The sequence below is a fragment of the Bombina bombina genome, chromosome 6, assembly GCF_027579735.1.
Source record: "Bombina bombina isolate aBomBom1 chromosome 6, aBomBom1.pri, whole genome shotgun sequence".
Classification (NCBI taxonomy): Eukaryota; Metazoa; Chordata; class Amphibia; order Anura; family Bombinatoridae; genus Bombina; species Bombina bombina.
The window spans coordinates 4,125,562-4,143,438 of record NC_069504.1 but is presented as its reverse complement, the minus strand read 5'-3'; the positions used below and the strand labels follow the sequence as shown (position 1 = coordinate 4,143,438).

The 17,877-nt window shown below is 43.0% G+C and overlaps 1 protein-coding gene across 1 annotated transcript in view; it reads left to right on the top strand.

The window, feature by feature from the left end:
• The window catches only part of LOC128662517 (golgin subfamily B member 1-like), a 100,059-nt gene extending 83,144 nt beyond the window's left edge, over nt 1-16,915 (top strand). Inside the window, exons 2-5 of the mRNA XM_053716297.1 lie at nt 4,234-4,325; nt 6,405-6,530; nt 6,612-6,696; nt 16,148-16,915. Of these exons, the coding sequence (XP_053572272.1) occupies nt 6,415-6,530; nt 6,612-6,696; nt 16,148-16,279 (333 nt within the window). The 5' untranslated portion in view covers nt 4,234-4,325; nt 6,405-6,414 and the 3' untranslated portion in view covers nt 16,280-16,915. The remainder of the gene's footprint in view (nt 1-4,233; nt 4,326-6,404; nt 6,531-6,611; nt 6,697-16,147) is intronic.
• The last annotated feature ends 962 nt before the right edge of the window (nt 16,916-17,877 follow it).

Genomic DNA, 17,877 nt, shown 5'->3' with positions numbered 1-17,877 from the left:
GAGGGTGAGTGGCTAGGAATCTCTGTTCTAAGTCAGCCATGAAGAGGTTTGCGTACTGTGGTGCCATTTTGGTGCCCATGGCTGTTCCCATGGTTTATAAGTAGATGGAGTGGTTGAAGATGAAATAATTGTGAGTAAGTATAAATTCTGTAAGTTTACTGACTGTAGAAGCACTATATGTCTGGTTAGGGCTGTTGGAGGAAAGAAAGTTTAAGCAGGCATCAATACCATCTTTATGTGGAATATTGCTGTACAGGGATTCCACATCCATTGTCACAAGTATAGTATCCTCTGGCAATTCTGTTATCTGGCTGATTTTGTTAAGAAAATCAGTGGTGTCTTTTATAAAGCTAGTGGTGTTAATAACTAAAGGCTTAAGAATATTCTCCACTAGGCCCGATATTTGCTCAGAGTGTCCATGCTTGTTATTATTTGTCTTCCTGGCTTCCCTGGTTTGTGGATTTTTGGGAGCCAGTAATCCAAAAAGAGGCACTTGCCGTGATAAAACAAAGTATTTATTGAAGAGTGAACGTTTTCGGGCTGTGATGCCCGTCCTCAGACTCCTGATAAAGCTGGATGTCTCAGGTGACCTTCTGAATCTGATTAATTGCTATAAATTGCTAAGTATCCGGATATAATTGTAATGGTAATATTTAGTTAAGATTGTATTAAATAACAGTTGTTAGTAACACATATTGCATAATTGGTTCATGCTGATTTATTTTACCTTGTTATAGACTTCACTGTTACATTTGTACCCATAGGATCAAAACGAAGTGTGGTAGCATATTTTATTTCATAGTGTATCAGAGAGTTTGTTTTGTGTATAATTAAATGGGTATATCGCTTGTTAGTATCTTGTTTAATGTTTAATAAATCGGTATATATTTTTCAAAAATGAATACTCTTTACTCCACAAATATAATTTGCCGTGTTCTAAAAGATATCACCTGATTAGAATTACAGAAAAATAATACAAATATATGGGAGATTACTGATGAGATAGTCATAATTTATATTGTAATCTAAAATATACTAACAGTAGTTGTTTTATATGATTTTTGCTCTTCTTGTTTAATTTGGCTTTCTCCTGTATAAGTAGCCCCCTAAGCACTGCCTTGTGTGCTGCCCATGTACATATCGGGTTTGACGTGGGTCCATGTCCTACTTCTTTGTACATCCCTCAGCCCTTCCAAGTCTAGCGAAATTATAGAGTGGTCCGACCACACTCATGCATGTATGCTTGAAGTACCTGACTTGCTTATATATAGTCCAACCTTATATAGGAGTTGAGCGCCGCAGAGTAAAATGTAGTATCGGTAGTTGTACCATATAGTGTATGCCACGTATCTAGTAGGGAATGCAGTGCAAGTGAGTCCTGGATAGATTTAACAATGCGTTTGTTTCGAAGGTTCTTGTTGGTTAGGGGTCTATTATTGTCTGGTTTTATTGGGGCCATAGTAATATTAAAGTTCAGCGCTAAAATAATTTTGGTTTGTGACCACTTTGTCAGTAGTTGAGAAATATGCATGAAGAATGTGTGTTGATTCTCGTTAGGGGCATATATGTTGCACAGGGTTACTTCTGAGTCTAGTATTCGCCCCCTCACAATAAGGTATCTCCCTTCCGGGTCTACTATAGAGCTATCGTGAGTAAATACGATGGAGGAATTAATTAATATTGAAACCCCCCTTTTCTTGGCTGGCGCTGTTGCATGGTAGTGTGTAGTAAATTGTTTCGCCCAGTATTTCAGTATGTTTTCTTTGAGAAGGTGAGTTTCCTGTAGGAACAACAGATTGGCAATTAAGGCTATATACTGACTCATTGCAATCCTACGTTTAGTGTCTGTGTTGAGCCCCCTAACATTATGGGAAAGCAGCTTTATTCTAGGAGTCATAGTTAAGTCTACTATAATTTACTACTGTTTCGTGTGCATTAGGATTGAAGTTAAATGCCCTCTGGTGAATGGTCTGATCAGATGTCTTGGCAGGATATCTCTATTTGTGTGGATATGAAAAAACATTCTAGAACTGAGAGCGATTTTCAATGCTCTACTGGCCTGGCCTCAGTTAGCCTTATCCCGGTTTATCAGGTTCCAGTCGGACAACTTAACATCGGTGGCATACATCACCCACCAGGGGGGGACTCGGAGTTCCTTGGCCATGACAGAGGTGGCCCGAATAATCCAGTGGGCAGAGTCTCACAACTGTTGTCTTTCTGCCATCCACATCCCAGGAGTGGACAATTGGGAGGCGGATTTTCTGAGCCGACAGACCTTTCATCCAGGGGAGTGGGAACTCCATCCGGAAGTATTTTCCAGTTTAATCCTCAATTGGGGACAGCCAGAACTGGATCTCATGTCTTCTCGGCAGAATGTCAAGGGATCCACAGGCTTTCTTGATGGATGCTCTGGCGGTCCCTTAGAATTTCAGTCTAGCATACGTATTTCCTCTTCGCTCTCCTGCCAAGAGTCATTGCTCGGGTCAAGCAGGATAGGGCGTCTGTGATTCTCATAGCGCCGGCATGGCCTTGCAGGATCTGGTATGCAGATCTAGTGGAAATGTCGTCTCTACCTCCGTGGAGACTCCCTCTGAGGAAGGACCTTCTACTTAAGGGTCCTTTTCTTCATCCAAATCTCGTTTCTCTGAAGCTGACTGCTTGGAGATTGAACACTTTATTTTATCTAAGCGTGGGTTTTCAGAGTCGGTCATTGAGACCATGATTCAGATTCGTACTCCTGTGACAAGAAAGATTTACTATAATATATGGCGTAAATATCTGTATTGGTGTGAATCCAGAGGCTACTCTTGGAGTAGAGTCAGGATTCCTAGGACTTTGTCTTTTCTCCAGGAGGGTCTGGAGAAGCGTTTGGCAGCTAGTACTCTGAAAGGTCAAATTTCTGCGTTGTCTATTTTGTTGCATAAGCGTTTGGCGGATGCGCCAGACGTGCAATCTTTTTGTCAGGCCTCGACTAGGATCAGGTCTGTGTTTAAGCCTGTTACTCCTCCCTAGAGTCTTAACCTTGTTCTTAGAGTTTGTTTTACAGGTGCTCCATTTGAACCTATGCATTGCTTAGATATCAAGATGTTATCTTGGAAAGTTTTGTTTCTTGTTGCTATTTCTTCTGCTCGGAGAGTTTCGGAACTCTCGACTCTGCAGTTTTTTCATACTAAATTAGGTTTCCTACCTAAGGTTGTTTCAAACAAGAATAATAATCAGGAAATTGTGGTTCCTTCTTTGTGTCCTAATCCTTCTTCTCCTAAGGAGCGTTTGTTGCACAACCTAGATGTTGTGCGTGCATTGACGTTCTTTTGTCAGTCTTCTGCTTTGTTTGTTTGTTTTTCTGGGAAGCGCAAGGGTCAGAATGCTACGGCTACTTCTCGTTCTCTTTGGCTAAGGAGTATTATTCGTTTGGCCTATGAGACTGCTGGACAGCAACCACCTGAGAGAATCACTGCTCATTCCACAAGGGCTGTTTCTTCTTTTAAAATGAAGCTTCTGTGGAACAGATTTTCAAGGCTGCAACTTGGTCCTCTTTGCATACTTTTTCAAAGTTTTATAAATTTGATACTTTTGCCTCAGTTGAAGCTTCTTTTGGGAGAAGGGTTCTTCAAGTGGTGGTGCCTTCTGTTTAGGTCTACCTGTCTTGTCCCTCCCTTATCATCTGTGTCCTCTAGCTTGGGTATTGATTCCCACTAGTAATTGATGATTCCGTGGACTCACCATATCTTAGGAAAGAAAACATAATTTATGCTTATCTGATAAATTTATTTCTTTCCAGATATGGTGAGACCACAGCCCACCCTTTATTTAAGACAGTTATTTTTTCTAAAACCTCAGGCACCTCTACACTTTTGTGTTATCTTCTTTTTTTCCATTTTTCCTTCAGCCGAATGACGGGATTATTTGTAAGGGAAGTGATATATATATAGCAGCTTTGCTGTAGTGCTATTTGCCTCCTCCTGCTGGCCAGGAGTGATATCCCCACTAGTAATTGATGATTCTGTGGACTCACCATATCCAGAAATAAATAAATTTATCAGGTAAGCATAAATTATGTTTTTGACTTCTAAAACATTTGTTTTATTCTATAACAACAAGGTCTGTGTTAGACTAGCGCTACTACTTCACACACTCTCTGTACAGCGCAGTCACCATATACTCTGCTGTATAGAGGTGTCCTGGTGCATAAGTTCACCGAATACCCTTTCATGAGCCCTTGTTACATTATAGTTTGTGCAGGAGCTACAGTCATGTGACTCAGCGCCAGGAGCACCACAAGAGAGGAAGGAACCACAACCGGAATTGCGAGAGCTGCAAGAGAGGTTGGTAACATTTCCTGCTGGTACCATTTGGTAGATGATTGTATTAGGGGGATAGGTAGACCTGGGTGTAAGATGAGAATGGAGAGTGCAAAGCCAGGGGGGCAGATAGGTAGGATGGGTGCAAAGCCGAAGAGCAGATAGGCTAAATGGAGGCAGAGCCAGGGGGAGCGGAACAGATGAGCTGGATGGAGGCCAAGCCGGGGGGAGCAGAATACATAAGACTGAATGAAGGCAGAGCGGGGTGTATAGGCTAGATGAAGGCAGAGCCGGGGGGAGCGGAACAGATGAGCTGGATGGAGGCCAAGCCAGGGTGGAGCGAATAGGCTAGAGGAAGCCAGAGCTGGGGGAGCGGAGTGGATAGACTGGATGGAGGCAGAGCCGGGGGAGTGGAACAGATGGGCTGGATGGAGGCAGAGCCGGGGGGAGCGGAACAGATGGGCTGGATGAGGCTGGGCCGGAGGGGAGCGGAACAGATGGGCTGGATGGAGGCTGAGTCAGGGTGGAGCGGATAGGCTAGATGAAGCCAGAGCCAGGTGAGCAGAGTGGATAGGCTGGATGGTGGCAGAGCCGGGGGGAGCGGAACAGATGGGCTAGATGAGGCTGGGCAGGGGGGGAGCGGAACAGATGGACTGGATGGAGGCTGAGCCTGGGGGGAGCGGAACAGATGGGCTGGATGAAGGCTGAGCCTGGGGGAGCGGAACAGATGGGCTGGATGGAGGCAGAGCCAGGGGGAGCGGAACAGATGGGCTGGATGGAGGCAGAGCCAGGGGGAGCGGAACAGATGGACTGGATGGAGGCAGAGCCGGGGGGAGCGGAACAGATGGGCTGGATGAGGCTGGGCCGGGAGGGAGCGGAACAGATGGGCTAGATGAAGCCAGAGTCGGGTGAGCGGAGTGGATAGGCTGGATGGTGGCAGAGCCGGGGGGAGCGGAACAGATGGTCTGGATGAGGCTGGGCTGGGGGGGAGCGGAACAGATGGGCTGGATAGAGGCTGAGCCTGGGGGAGCGGAACAGATGGGCTGGATGGAGGCAGAGCCAGGGGGAGCGTAACAGATGGGCTGGATGGAGGCTGAGCCTGGGGGAGCGGAACAGATAGGCTGGATGGAGGCAGAGCCGGGTGGGAGCGGAACAGATGGGCTGGATGGAGGCAGAGTCAGGGGGAGCGGAACAGATGGGCTGGATGGAGGCAGAGTCAGGGGGAGCGGAACAGATGGGCTGGATGGAGGCAGAGTCAGGGGGAGCGAAACCGATGGGCTGGATGGAGGCAGAGTCAGGGGGAGCGGAACAGATGGGCTGGGTGGAGGCAGAGTCAGGGGGAGCGGAACAGATGGGCTGGATGAAGGCTGAGCCTGGGGGAGCGGAACAGATGGGCTGGATGGAGGCAGAGCCAGGGGGAGCGGAACAGATGGGCTGGATGGAGGCAGAGCCAGGGGGAGCGGAACAGATGGTCTGGATGGAGGCAGAGCCGGGGGGAGCGGAACAGATGGGCTGGATGAGGCTGGGCCGGGAGGGAGCGGAACAGATGGGCTAGATGAAGCCAGAGTCGGGTGAGCGGAGTGGATAGGCTGGATGGTGGCAGAGCCGGGGGGAGCGGAACAGATGGTCTGGATGAGGCTGGGCTGGGGGGGAGCGGAACAGATGGGCTGGATAGAGGCTGAGCCTGGGGGAGCGGAACAGATGGGCTGGATGGAGGCTGAGCCTGGGGGAGCGGAACAGATAGGCTGGATGGAGGCAGAGCCGGGTGGGAGCGGAACAGATGGGCTGGATGGAGGCAGAGTCAGGGGGAGCGGAACAGATGGGCTGGATGGAGGCAGAGTCAGGGGGAGCGGAACAGATGGGCTGGATGGAGGCAGAGTCAGGGGGAGCGAAACCGATGGGCTGGATGGAGGCAGAGTCAGGGGGAGCGGAACAGATGGGCTGGGTGGAGGCAGAGTCAGGGGGAGCGGAACAGATGGGCTGGGTGGAGGCAGAGCCGGGGCGGGGGGGAAAGAGCGAAAGGCTGGATGGATGGAGGCAGAGCTGGAGGGAGTGGAGCTACAGGGTTGAATTGGTTTACTTTTATATCTGCCATTTTCCCAGATATCTGCAAATGAAACAACAGAATATTGAGGCTGAACAAGTGAAAAGAGATCTGGAGCAGCAGCTGAGAGAGGAACGTGAGCGGTCAGATGAGAGGGTGCAGGAGATGAAGGAGACGGTGATGAGGTGGGTGCGCACTAGAACTATGTGATTAAAAGCTGTGGTGATGGAGCTGGTGACGTTATCTGTATTGTTGTCGCCTGGCAGGTTACAGTCACACAGGTGGTCATCCTCTGAGGGAGCCAATGAGTTGTCGCTGCTGATAGAGCCCCAGGAAATCATGAAGAGCAAGGTGAGTAGTCCCCTTCCCTTCCTTCTGGCACATGTCAATGTTTGTCAGAATCTGTCAATTGTTTCTACACTGTTTCTTCAACAGATTATCATTTTCCTATGTTAAACTCTCGTGACTCTTACCCACTGTTTGCCCTGTCTTCCTGCTAAATCCTTTGTCATCTGCTACAGACCATCTGTCAACTGCCTCCTCTACCACGTTCTGATAACCACCTGTGTCTGCTCCCCTCTAACTGGCAACTGCCTTTGCCCCCTACTTCAGCATCAAATAAATTGGGTATATGATTTTCCAATAGCTTCTCACAGCCGTCTGGTAAAGCTTTACGAGTTCACCTGTTCAGAGAATATAAAATTTATAGAGAAGAACTTTCACAAATCAATCAGTATTTCCTGTGGTAGCCCTTAGTTCCTGCTGCTTTTACTGAGTCCAGACTTGTGTAGAACCAGAAACATCAGCAGTACTGTGCATTAGGCCTTATAGAGATACTATAGTATCAGTAGTATCTTACACCAGACTTGTGAAGTTACAGAAGCATCAGCAGTACTGTGCATCAAGCCTTATAGAGATACTATAGTATCAGTAGTATCTTACTCCAGACTTGTGTAGAACCAGAAGCATCAGCAGTACTGTGCATCAAGCCTTATAGAGATACTATAGTATCAGTAATATCTTACACCAGACTTGTGTAGCTACAGAAGTATCAGTAGTACTGTGCATCAGACGTTATAGAGATACTATAGTATCAGTAGTATCTTACATCAGACTTGTGTAGGTACAGAAGCATCAGCAGTACTGTGCATCTGGCTTTATAGAGATACTATAGTATCAGTAGTATCTTACACCAGACTTGTGTAGGTACAGAAGCATCAGCAGTACTATGCATCAGGCTTTATAGAGATACTATAGTATCAGTAGTATCTTACACCAGACTTGTGTAGGTACAGAAGCATCAGCAGTACTGTGCATCAGGCCTTGTAGAGATACTATAGTATCAGTAGTATCTTACACCAGACTTGTGTAGGTACAGAAGTATCAGCAGTACTGTGCATCAGGCCTTATAGAGATACTATAGTATCAGTAGTATCTTACACCAGACTTGTGTAGGTACAGAAGCATCAGCAGTACTGTGCATCAGGCCTTATAGAGATACTATAGTATCAGTAGTATCTTACACCAGACTTGTGTAGAACCAGAAGCATCAGCAGTACTGTGCATCAGGCCCTATAGAGATACTATAGTATCAGTAGTATCTTACACCAGACTTGTGTAGGTACAGAAGCATCAGCAGTACTGTGCATCAGGCCTTATAGAGATACTATAGTATCATTAGTATCTTACACCAGACTTGTGTAGAACCAGAAGCATCAGCAGTACTGTGCATCAGGCTTTATAGACATACTATAGTATCAGTAGTATCTTACACCAGACTTGTGTAGTTACAGAAGCATCAGCAGTACTGTGCATCAGGCCCTATAGAGATACTATAGTATCAGTAGTATCTTACACCAGACTTGTGTAGGTACAGAAGCATCAGCAGTACTGTGCATCAGGCCTTATAGAGATACTATAGTATCAGTAGTATCTTACACCAGACTTGTGTAGAACCAGAAGCATCAGCAGTACTGTGCATCAGGCCTTATAGAGATACTATAGTATCAGTAGTATCTTACACCAGACTTGTGTAGGTACAGAAGCATCAGCAGTACTGTGCATCAGGCTTTATAGAGATACTATAGTATCAGTAGTATCTTACACCAGACTTGTGTAGAACCAGAAGCATCAGCAGTACTGTGCATCAGGCTTTATAGACATACTATAGTATCAGTAATATCTTACACCAGACTTGTGTAGGTACAGAAGCATCAGCAGTACTGTGCATCAGGCTTTATAGACATACTATAGTATCAGTAGTATCTTACAGCAGACTTGTGTAGGTACAGAAGCATCAGCAGTACTGTGCATCAGGCTTTATAGACATACTATAGTATCAGTAATATCTTACACCAGACTTGTGTAGGTACAGAAGCATCAGCAGTACTGTGCATCAGGCCTTATAGAGATACTATAGTATCAGTAGTATCTTACACCAGACTTGTGTAGGTACAGAAGCATCAGCAGTACTGTGCATCAGGCCTTATAGAGATACTATAGTATCAGTAGTATCTTACACCAGACTTGTGTAGAACCAGAAGCATCAGCAGTACTGTGCATCAGGCCTTATAGAGATACTATAGTATCAGTAGTATCTTACACCAGACTTGTGTAGGTACAGAAGCATCAGCAGTACTGTGCATCAGACCTTATAGAGATACTATAGTATCAGTAGTATCTTACACCAGACTTGTGTAGGTACAGAATCATCAGCAGTACTGTGCATCAGGCTTTATAGAGATACTATAGTATCAGTAATACCTTACACCAGACATGTGTAGGTACAGAAGCATCAGCAGTACTGTGCATCAGACCTTATAGAGATACTATAGTATCAGTAGTATCTTACACCAGACTTGTGTAGGTACAGAAGCATCAGCAGTACTGTGCATCAGGCTTTATAGAGATACTATAGTATCAGTAGTATCTTACACCAGACTTGTGTAGGTACAGAAGCATCAGCAGTACTGGGCATCAGGCCTTATAGAAATACTATAGTATCAGTAATATCTTACACCAGACTTGTGTAGGTACAGAAGCATCAGCAGTACTGTGCATCAGGCTTTATAGAGATACTATAGTATCAGTAATACCTTACACCAGACATGTGTAGGTACAGAAGCATCAGCAGTACTGTGCATCAGACCTTATAGAGATACTATAGTATCAGTAGTATCTTACACCAGACTTGTGTAGGTACAGAAGCATCAGCAGTACTGTGCATCAGGCTTTATAGAGATACTATAGTATCAGTAGTATCTTACACCAGACTTGTGTAGGTACAGAAGCATCAGCAGTACTGTGCATCAGGCCTTATAGAGACATATTATAGTATCAGTAGTATCTTACACCAGACTTGTGTAGAACCAGAAGCATCAGCAGTACTGTGCATCAGGCCTTATAGAGATACTATAGTATCAGTAGTATCTTACACCAGACTTGTGTAGGTACAGAAGCATCAGCAGTACTGTGCATCGGGCCTTATAGAGATACTATAGTATCAGTAGTATCTTACACCAGACTTGTGTAGAACCAGAAGCATCAGCAGTACTGTGCATCAGGCCTTATAGAGATACTTTAGTATCAGTAGTATCTTACACCAGACTTGTGTAGGTACAGAAGCATCAGCAGTTCTGTGCATCAGGCTTTATAGAGATACTATAGTATCAGTAATACCTTACACCAGACTTGTGTAGGTACAGAAGCATCAGCAGTACTGTGCATCAGGCTTTATAGAGATAATATAGTATCAGTAGTATCTTACACCAGACTTGTGTAGATACAGAAGCATCAGCAGTACTGTGCATCAGGCTTTATAGAGATACTATAGTATCAGTAGTATCTTACACCAGACTTGTGTAGAACCAGAAGCATCAGCAGTACTGTGCATCAGGCTTTATAGGCATACTATAGTATCAGTAATATCTTACACCAGACTTGTGTAGGTACAGAAGCATCAGCAGTACTGTGCATCAGGCTTTATAGACATACTATAGTATCAGTAGTATCTTACAGCAGACTTGTGTAGGTACAGAAGCATCAGCAGTACTGTGCATCAGGCTTTATAGACATACTATAGTATCAGTAATATCTTACACCAGACTTGTGTAGGTACAGAAGCATCAGCAGTACTGTGCATCAGGCCTTATAGAGATACTATAGTATCAGTAATAACTTACACCAGACTTGTGTAGGTACAGAAGCATCAGCAGTACTGTGCATCAGGCTTTATAGACATCCTATAGTATCAGTAGTATCTTACACCAGACTTGTGTAGGTACAGAAGTATCAGCATTACTGTGCATCAGACCTTATATAGATACTATAGTATCAGTAGTATCTTACACCAGACTTGTGTAGAACCAGAAGCATCAGCAGTACTGTGCATCAGGCTTTATAGAGATACTATAGTATTAGTAGTATCTTATACCAGACATGTGTAGGTACAGAAGCATCAGCAGTACTGTGCATCAGGCCTTATAGAGATACTATAGTATCAGTAGTATCTTACACCAGACTTGTGTAGGTACAGAAGCATCAGCAGTACTGTGCATCAGGCTTTATAGAGATACTAAAGTATCAGTAGTATCTTACACCAGACTTGTGTAGGAACAGAAGCATCAGCAGTACTGTGCGTCAGGCTTTATAGAGATACTATAGTATCAGTAGTATCTTACACCAGACCTGTGTAGGTACAGAAGTATCAGTAGTACTGTGCATCAGGCTTTATAGAGATACTATAGTATCATTAGTATCTTACGCCAGACTTGTGTAGAACCAGAAGCATCAGCAGTACTGTGCATCAGGCTTTATAGAGATACTATAGTATCAGTAGTATCTTACACTAGACTTGTGTAGGTACAGAAGCATCAGCAGTACTGTGCATCAGGCCTTATAGAGATACTATAGTATCAGTAGTATCTTACACCAGACTTGTGTAGGTGCAGAAGCATCAGCAGTACTGTGCATCAGACTTTATAGAGATACTATAGTATCAATAATACCTTACACCAGACTTGTGTAGGTACAGAAACATCAGTAGTACTGTGCATCAGGCTTTATAGAGATACTATAGTATCAGTAATATCTTACACCAGACTTGTGTAGGTACAGAAGCATCAGCAGTACTGTGCATCAGGCCTTATAGAAATACTATAGTATCAGTAATATCTTACACCAGACTTGTGTAGGTACAGAATCATCAGCAGTACTGTGCATCAGGCTTTATATAGATACTATAGTATCAGTAGTATCTTACACCAGACTTGTGTAGGTACAGAAGTATCAGTAGTACTGTGCATCAGGCTTTATAGAGATACTATAGTATCAGTAGTATCTTACGCCAGACTTGTGTAGAACCAGAAGCATCAGCAGTACTGTGCATCAGGCCTTATAGAGATACTATAGTATCAGTAGTATCTTACACTTGACTTGTGTAGGTACAGAATCATCAGCAGTACTGTGCATCAGGCTTTATAGAGATACTATAGTATCAGTAGTATCTTACACCAGACTTGTGTAGGTACAGAAGCATCAGCAGTACTGTGCATCAGACCTTATAGAGATACTATAGTATCAGTAGTATCTTACACCAGACTTGTGTAGGTACAGAATCATCAGCCGTACTGTGCATCAGGCTTTATATAGATACTATAGTATCAGTAGTATCTTACACCAGACTTGTGTAGGTACAGAAGCATCAGTAGTACTGTGCATAAGGCCTTATAGCGATACTATAGTATCAGTAGTATCTTACACCAGACTTGTGTAGGTACAGAAGCATCAGCAGTACTGTGCATCAGGCCTTATAGAGATACTATAGTATCAGTAATAACTTACACCAGACTTGTGTAGGTACAGAAGCATCAGCAGTACTGTGCATCAGGCCTTATAGAGATACTATAGTATCAGTAGTATCTTACACCAGACTTGTATAGAACCAGAAGCATCAGCAGTACTGTGCATCAGGCCTTATAGAAATACTATAGTATCAGTAGTATCTTACACCAGACTTGTGTAGAACCAGAAGGATCAGCAGTACTGTGCATCAGGCCTTATAGAGGTTTTATCTTACACCAGACTTGTGTAGATACAGAAGCATCAGCAGTACTGTGCATCAGGCCTTATAGAGATACTATAGTATCAGTAGTATCTTACACCAGACTTGTGTAGGTACAGAAGCATCAGCAGTACTGTGCATCAGGCCTTATAGAAATACTATAGTATCAGTAATATCTTACACCAGACTTGTGTAGGTACAGAAGCATCAGCAGTACTGTGCATAAGGCCTTATAGAGATACTATAGTATCAGTAGTATCTTACACCAGACTTGTGTAGGTACAGAATCATCAGCAGTACTGTGCATCAGGCTTTATAGAGATACTATAGTATCAGTAGTATCTTACACCAGATTTGTGTAGAACCAGAAGCATCAGCAGTACTGTGCATCAGGCCTTATAGAGGTAGTATCTTACACCAGACTTGTGTAGGTACAGAAGCATCAGCAGTACTGTGCATCAGGCCTTATAGAGATACTATAGTATCAGTAGTATCTTACACCAGACTTGTGTAGAACCAGAAGCATCAGCAGTACTGTGCATCAGGCCTTATAGAGATACTATAGTATCAGTAGTATCTTACACCAGATTTGTGTAGATCCAGAAGCATCAGCAGTACTGTGCATCAGGCCTTATAGAGGTAGTATCTTACACCAGACTTGTGTAGATACAGAAGCATCAGCAGTACTGTGCATCAGGCCTTATAGAGATACTATAGTATCAGTAGTATCTTACACCAGACTTGTGTAGGTACAGAAGCATCAGCAGTACTGTGCATCAGGCCTTATAGAGATACTATAGTATCAGTAGTATCTTACACCAGACTTGTGTAGGTACAGAAGCATCAGCAGTACTGTGCATCAGACCTTATAGAGATACTATAGTATCAGTAGTATCTTACACCAGACTTGTGTAGGTACAGAATCATCAGCAGTACTGTGCATCAGGCTTTATAGAGATACTATAGTATTAGTAGTATCTTAAACCAGGCATGTGTAGGTACAGAAGCATCAGCAGTACTGTGCATCAGGCCTTATATAGATACTATAGTATCAGTAGTATCTTACACCAGACTTGTGTAGGTACAGAAGCATCAGCAGTACTGTACATAAGGCTTTGTAGAGATAATATAGTATCAGTAGTATCTTACACCAAACTTGTGTAGGTACAGAAGTATCAGTAGTACTGTGTATCAGGCCTTATATAGATACTATAGTTTCAGTAGTATCTTACATCAGACTTGTGTAGGTACAGAAGCATCAGCAGTACTGTGCATCAGGCTTAATAGAGATACTATAGTATCATTAGTATTTTAAACCAGACTTGTGTAGGTACAGAAGCATCAGCAGTACTGTGCATCAGGCTTTATAGAGATACTATAGTATCAGTAGTATCTTACACCAGACTTGTGTAGGTACAGAAGTATCAGCAGTACTGTGCATCAGACCGTATAGAGATACTATAGTATCAGTAGTACCTTACACCAGACTTGTGTAGGTACAGAAGCATCAGCAGTACTGTGCATCAGGCTTTATAGAGATACTATAGTATCAGTAGTATCTTACACCAGACTTGTGTAGGTACAGAAGTATCAGCAGTACTGTGCATCAGACCGTATAGAGATACTATAGTATCAGTAGTATCTTACACCAGACTTGTGTAGATACAGAAGCATCAGCAGTACTGTGCATCAGGCCTTATAGAGATACTATAGTATCAGTAGTATCTTACACCAGACTTGTGTAGGTACTGAAGCATCAGCAGTACTGTGCATCAGGCCTTATAGAGATACTATAGTATAATTAATATCTTACACCAGACTTGTGTAGGTACAGAAGCATCAGCAGTACTGTGCATCAGGCCTTATATAGATACTATAGTATCAGTAGTATCTTACACCAGACTTGTGTATGTACAGAAGCATCAGTAGTACTGTGGATAAGGCCTTATATAGATACTATAGTATCAGTAGTATCTTACACCAGACTTGTGTATGTACAGAAGCATCAGCAGTACTGTGGATAAGGCCTTATATAGATACTATAGTATCAGTAGTACCTTACACCAGACTTGTGTAGTTACAGAAGCATCAGCAGTACTGTGCATCAGGCCTTATATAGATACTATAGTATCAGTAGTATCTTACACCAGACTTGTATAGGTACAGAAGTATCAGCATTACTGTGCATCAGACCTTATAGAGATACTATAGTATCAGTAGTATCTTACACCAGATTTGTGTAGGTACAGAAGCATCAGCAGTACTGTGCATCAGGCCTTATATAGATACTATAGTATCAGTAGTATCTTACACCAGACTTGTGTAGGTACAGAATCATCAGCAGTACTGTGCATCAGGCCTTATATAGATACTATAGTATCAGTAGTACCTTAAACCAGACTTGTGTAGATGATATAACATCAGCAGTACTGTGCATCAAGCCTTATATAGATACTATAGTATCAGTAGTATCTTACACCAGACTTGTGTATATACAGAAGCATCAGTAGTACTGTGCATCAGGCCTTATAGAGATACTATAGTATTAGTAGTATCTTACACCAGACATGTGTAGGTACAGAAGCATCAGTAGTACTGTGCATCAGGCCTTATAGAGATACTATAGTATCAGTAGTATCTTACACCAGACTTGTGTATGTACAGAAGCATCAGCAGTACTGTGGATAAGGCCTTATATAGATACTATAGTATTTGTAGTATCTTACACCAGACATGTGTAGGTACAGAAGCATCAGTAGTACTGTGCATCAGGCCTTATAGAGATACTATAGTATCAGTAGTATCTTACACCAGACTTGTGTATGTACAGAAGCATCAGCAGTACTGTGGATAAGGCCTTATATAGATACTATAGTATCAGTAGTATCTTACACCAGACTTGTGTAGTTACAGAAGCATCAGCAGTACTGTGCATCAGGCCTTATAGAGATACTATAGTATCAGTAGTATCTTACACCAGACTTGTGTAGGTACAGAATCATCAGCAGTACTGTGCATCAGGCTTTATAGAGATACTATAGTATCAGTAGTATCTTACACCAGACTTGTGTAGGTACAGAGGCATCAGCAGTACTGTGCATCAGGCCTTATATAGATACTATAGTATCAGTAGTACCTTAAACCAGACTTGTGTAGATGATATAACATCAGCAGTACTGTGCATCAAGCCTTATATAGATACTATAGTATCAGTAGTACCGTACACCAGACTTGTGTAGATGATATAACATCAGCAGTACTGGGTAGATTTTTTATCTAGGTACTTATGATCTGGTTAGAAATGATGTTGTTACTGTGCAAAATGAGTTTTCTTACATCAGATAGTGAGAGTCTAAGGGTTTTTATGTGTTCCCCTCCGGACCAATAGGAGGAGGCAGAAGACACGAGCTTGCGCAATACACATTTTTCTTCTGTAACACCAGACCCATCATATGACTTTGGCATTGCATTACCGTTTTGTCTTTATAGTTTTATGTTTCCGCTCTTTCTGTATAATTCCATCTCTCTCTGTTGTATTCACCATAACATCTGCCACTGCCTTTTGATTCCTCCTTCCCTTTCTGCGCTCTTCTGTCCTTGAATTTATTTATTTTTAATCTCCATCATGTCCTCCCTCCTTATTCCAGTCTGCTTCCCCCACTTCACCATAAACTCTTTCTTTTCATCACTTAAAATCATTTCTCCTCTTTGCCCTGACTCTACTTACTTTCCTCATAACAGGCCAGGAGTTCATCTCTGCGCAGATTACTGCATCACATTTATTTCTATCGCACCCGGACTCCTTTGCTGTTTGGACTTTACCTGCTCACCATTCATGTGCTGCTGCTGCTCTGTTTATCGGGGCATCTATGATGGTACAGACGTTTCCTTGAGAGAAGACAGCACATGCCACCACAGTTATAACCAGGGGATGACCTCACGCAGTGCCACCACAGTTATAACCAGGGGATGACCTCACACAGTGCCACCACAGTTATAACCAGGGGATGACCTCACACAGTGCCACCACAGTTATAACCAGGGGATGACCTCACACAGTGTCACCACAGTTATAACCAGGGATGACCTCACACAGTGCCACCACAGTTATAACCAGGGGATGACCTCTCACAGCTCCAGACTGTGTCATGAAAAGAGAACTCAGTGCATAGAACGTGAGAGGATGTTACTAGAGGATAGAAAAATCATTTGTTCTGTGTTGTCATCTCTGGATTGAGACTTGGAAGGAATTACTTTGGTTGGATTAGAGAATGGAAAGAAGTAGGTAAATCCATCTCAAGCAAATCACAGACCATTATCACTGTCACTGGGGTCTACAACACTTCTCTAATTATGCACAATACCAAATGATTAACTAGTGGTGAGAGCTTCCTAATTTTATATGATGACAGAACATCATAGTATAAATCGCTACAAACTGTATAATAACTTTATAGCACTTGGCTTTTATGTAGATATGTTAATTAAAAAGCTTTTGTAATTGTAGAATATTGTGTTTTTCTTTATTTTCTTATTTTTCCACTTTATTTATAACAAACTCGAGCACAGTCTAAACAAGGTGCATAGTGCTATCTAAACATCATGTTCATTAAAAAGGACAAATTGATATATTTAACACTAGCAGGGGCCCAGAATCGGGTATTATTGTAGGGAAGTATTTAAAGGCATATACAGAGTAATCAAACCGGAGTCGTCAAATTAACAATTTCTTTCCAATGGCAGGGAGAGTCCACAAATTCATTCATTACTGTTGGAAATACAACACCCGGTCACCTAGTGGAGGCAAAGACACCTCAGCCAAAGCTATAAGTATCCCTCCCACTTCCCTTACTCCCCCAGTCATTCTTTGCCTCTGTTAACTAGGAGGTTGGCGAAGAAAGTGCTTTGAAGATTCTGGAAGTCCTTTAATGGGTAGTTTCCCTGCAAGACGGACTGTTGTTCACATATTAACCATGTGATCCTTTTAGTAAGAGTTGTGGTGAAAGTTAGCTACTGGATGTCACAGGGAACCTTCTCTGTCCTCCTTCCGGTGTGTATCTGCTAACACCCCCTCTGGCAACCAGGGTAAGCTTACACTGCTTTCCTTTATAAATCAGGTCCCTGTCAGATGTGTAAAAGAAGCTGGCAGACCTGGAAGGGCTGTGTCTACTCCACAGCTGAGACCTTGGAGGGTAAGTCCTTTGCTTTTTAAAAGGGTTCTAAATCTTTTAATACTTAAGGGACTCATCAAGGAACACATCTCAGGTGACCATGTGGTACCTTATTCCCCTCAGTGATGGTCTTGGGACTTCATTATAACCTGTTTTTGGATATTTTATGGCCTGAGCAGAATGGAACCGTGTTTCATATAGGGCAGGGCTGGCTTTTCTCAGGAGTCTCTGGTGTCTCTCATTCAGACAACGGACCGCTTGGTGCAACTTTTTGGGGACTTTTATTAGGATGGCATGTAT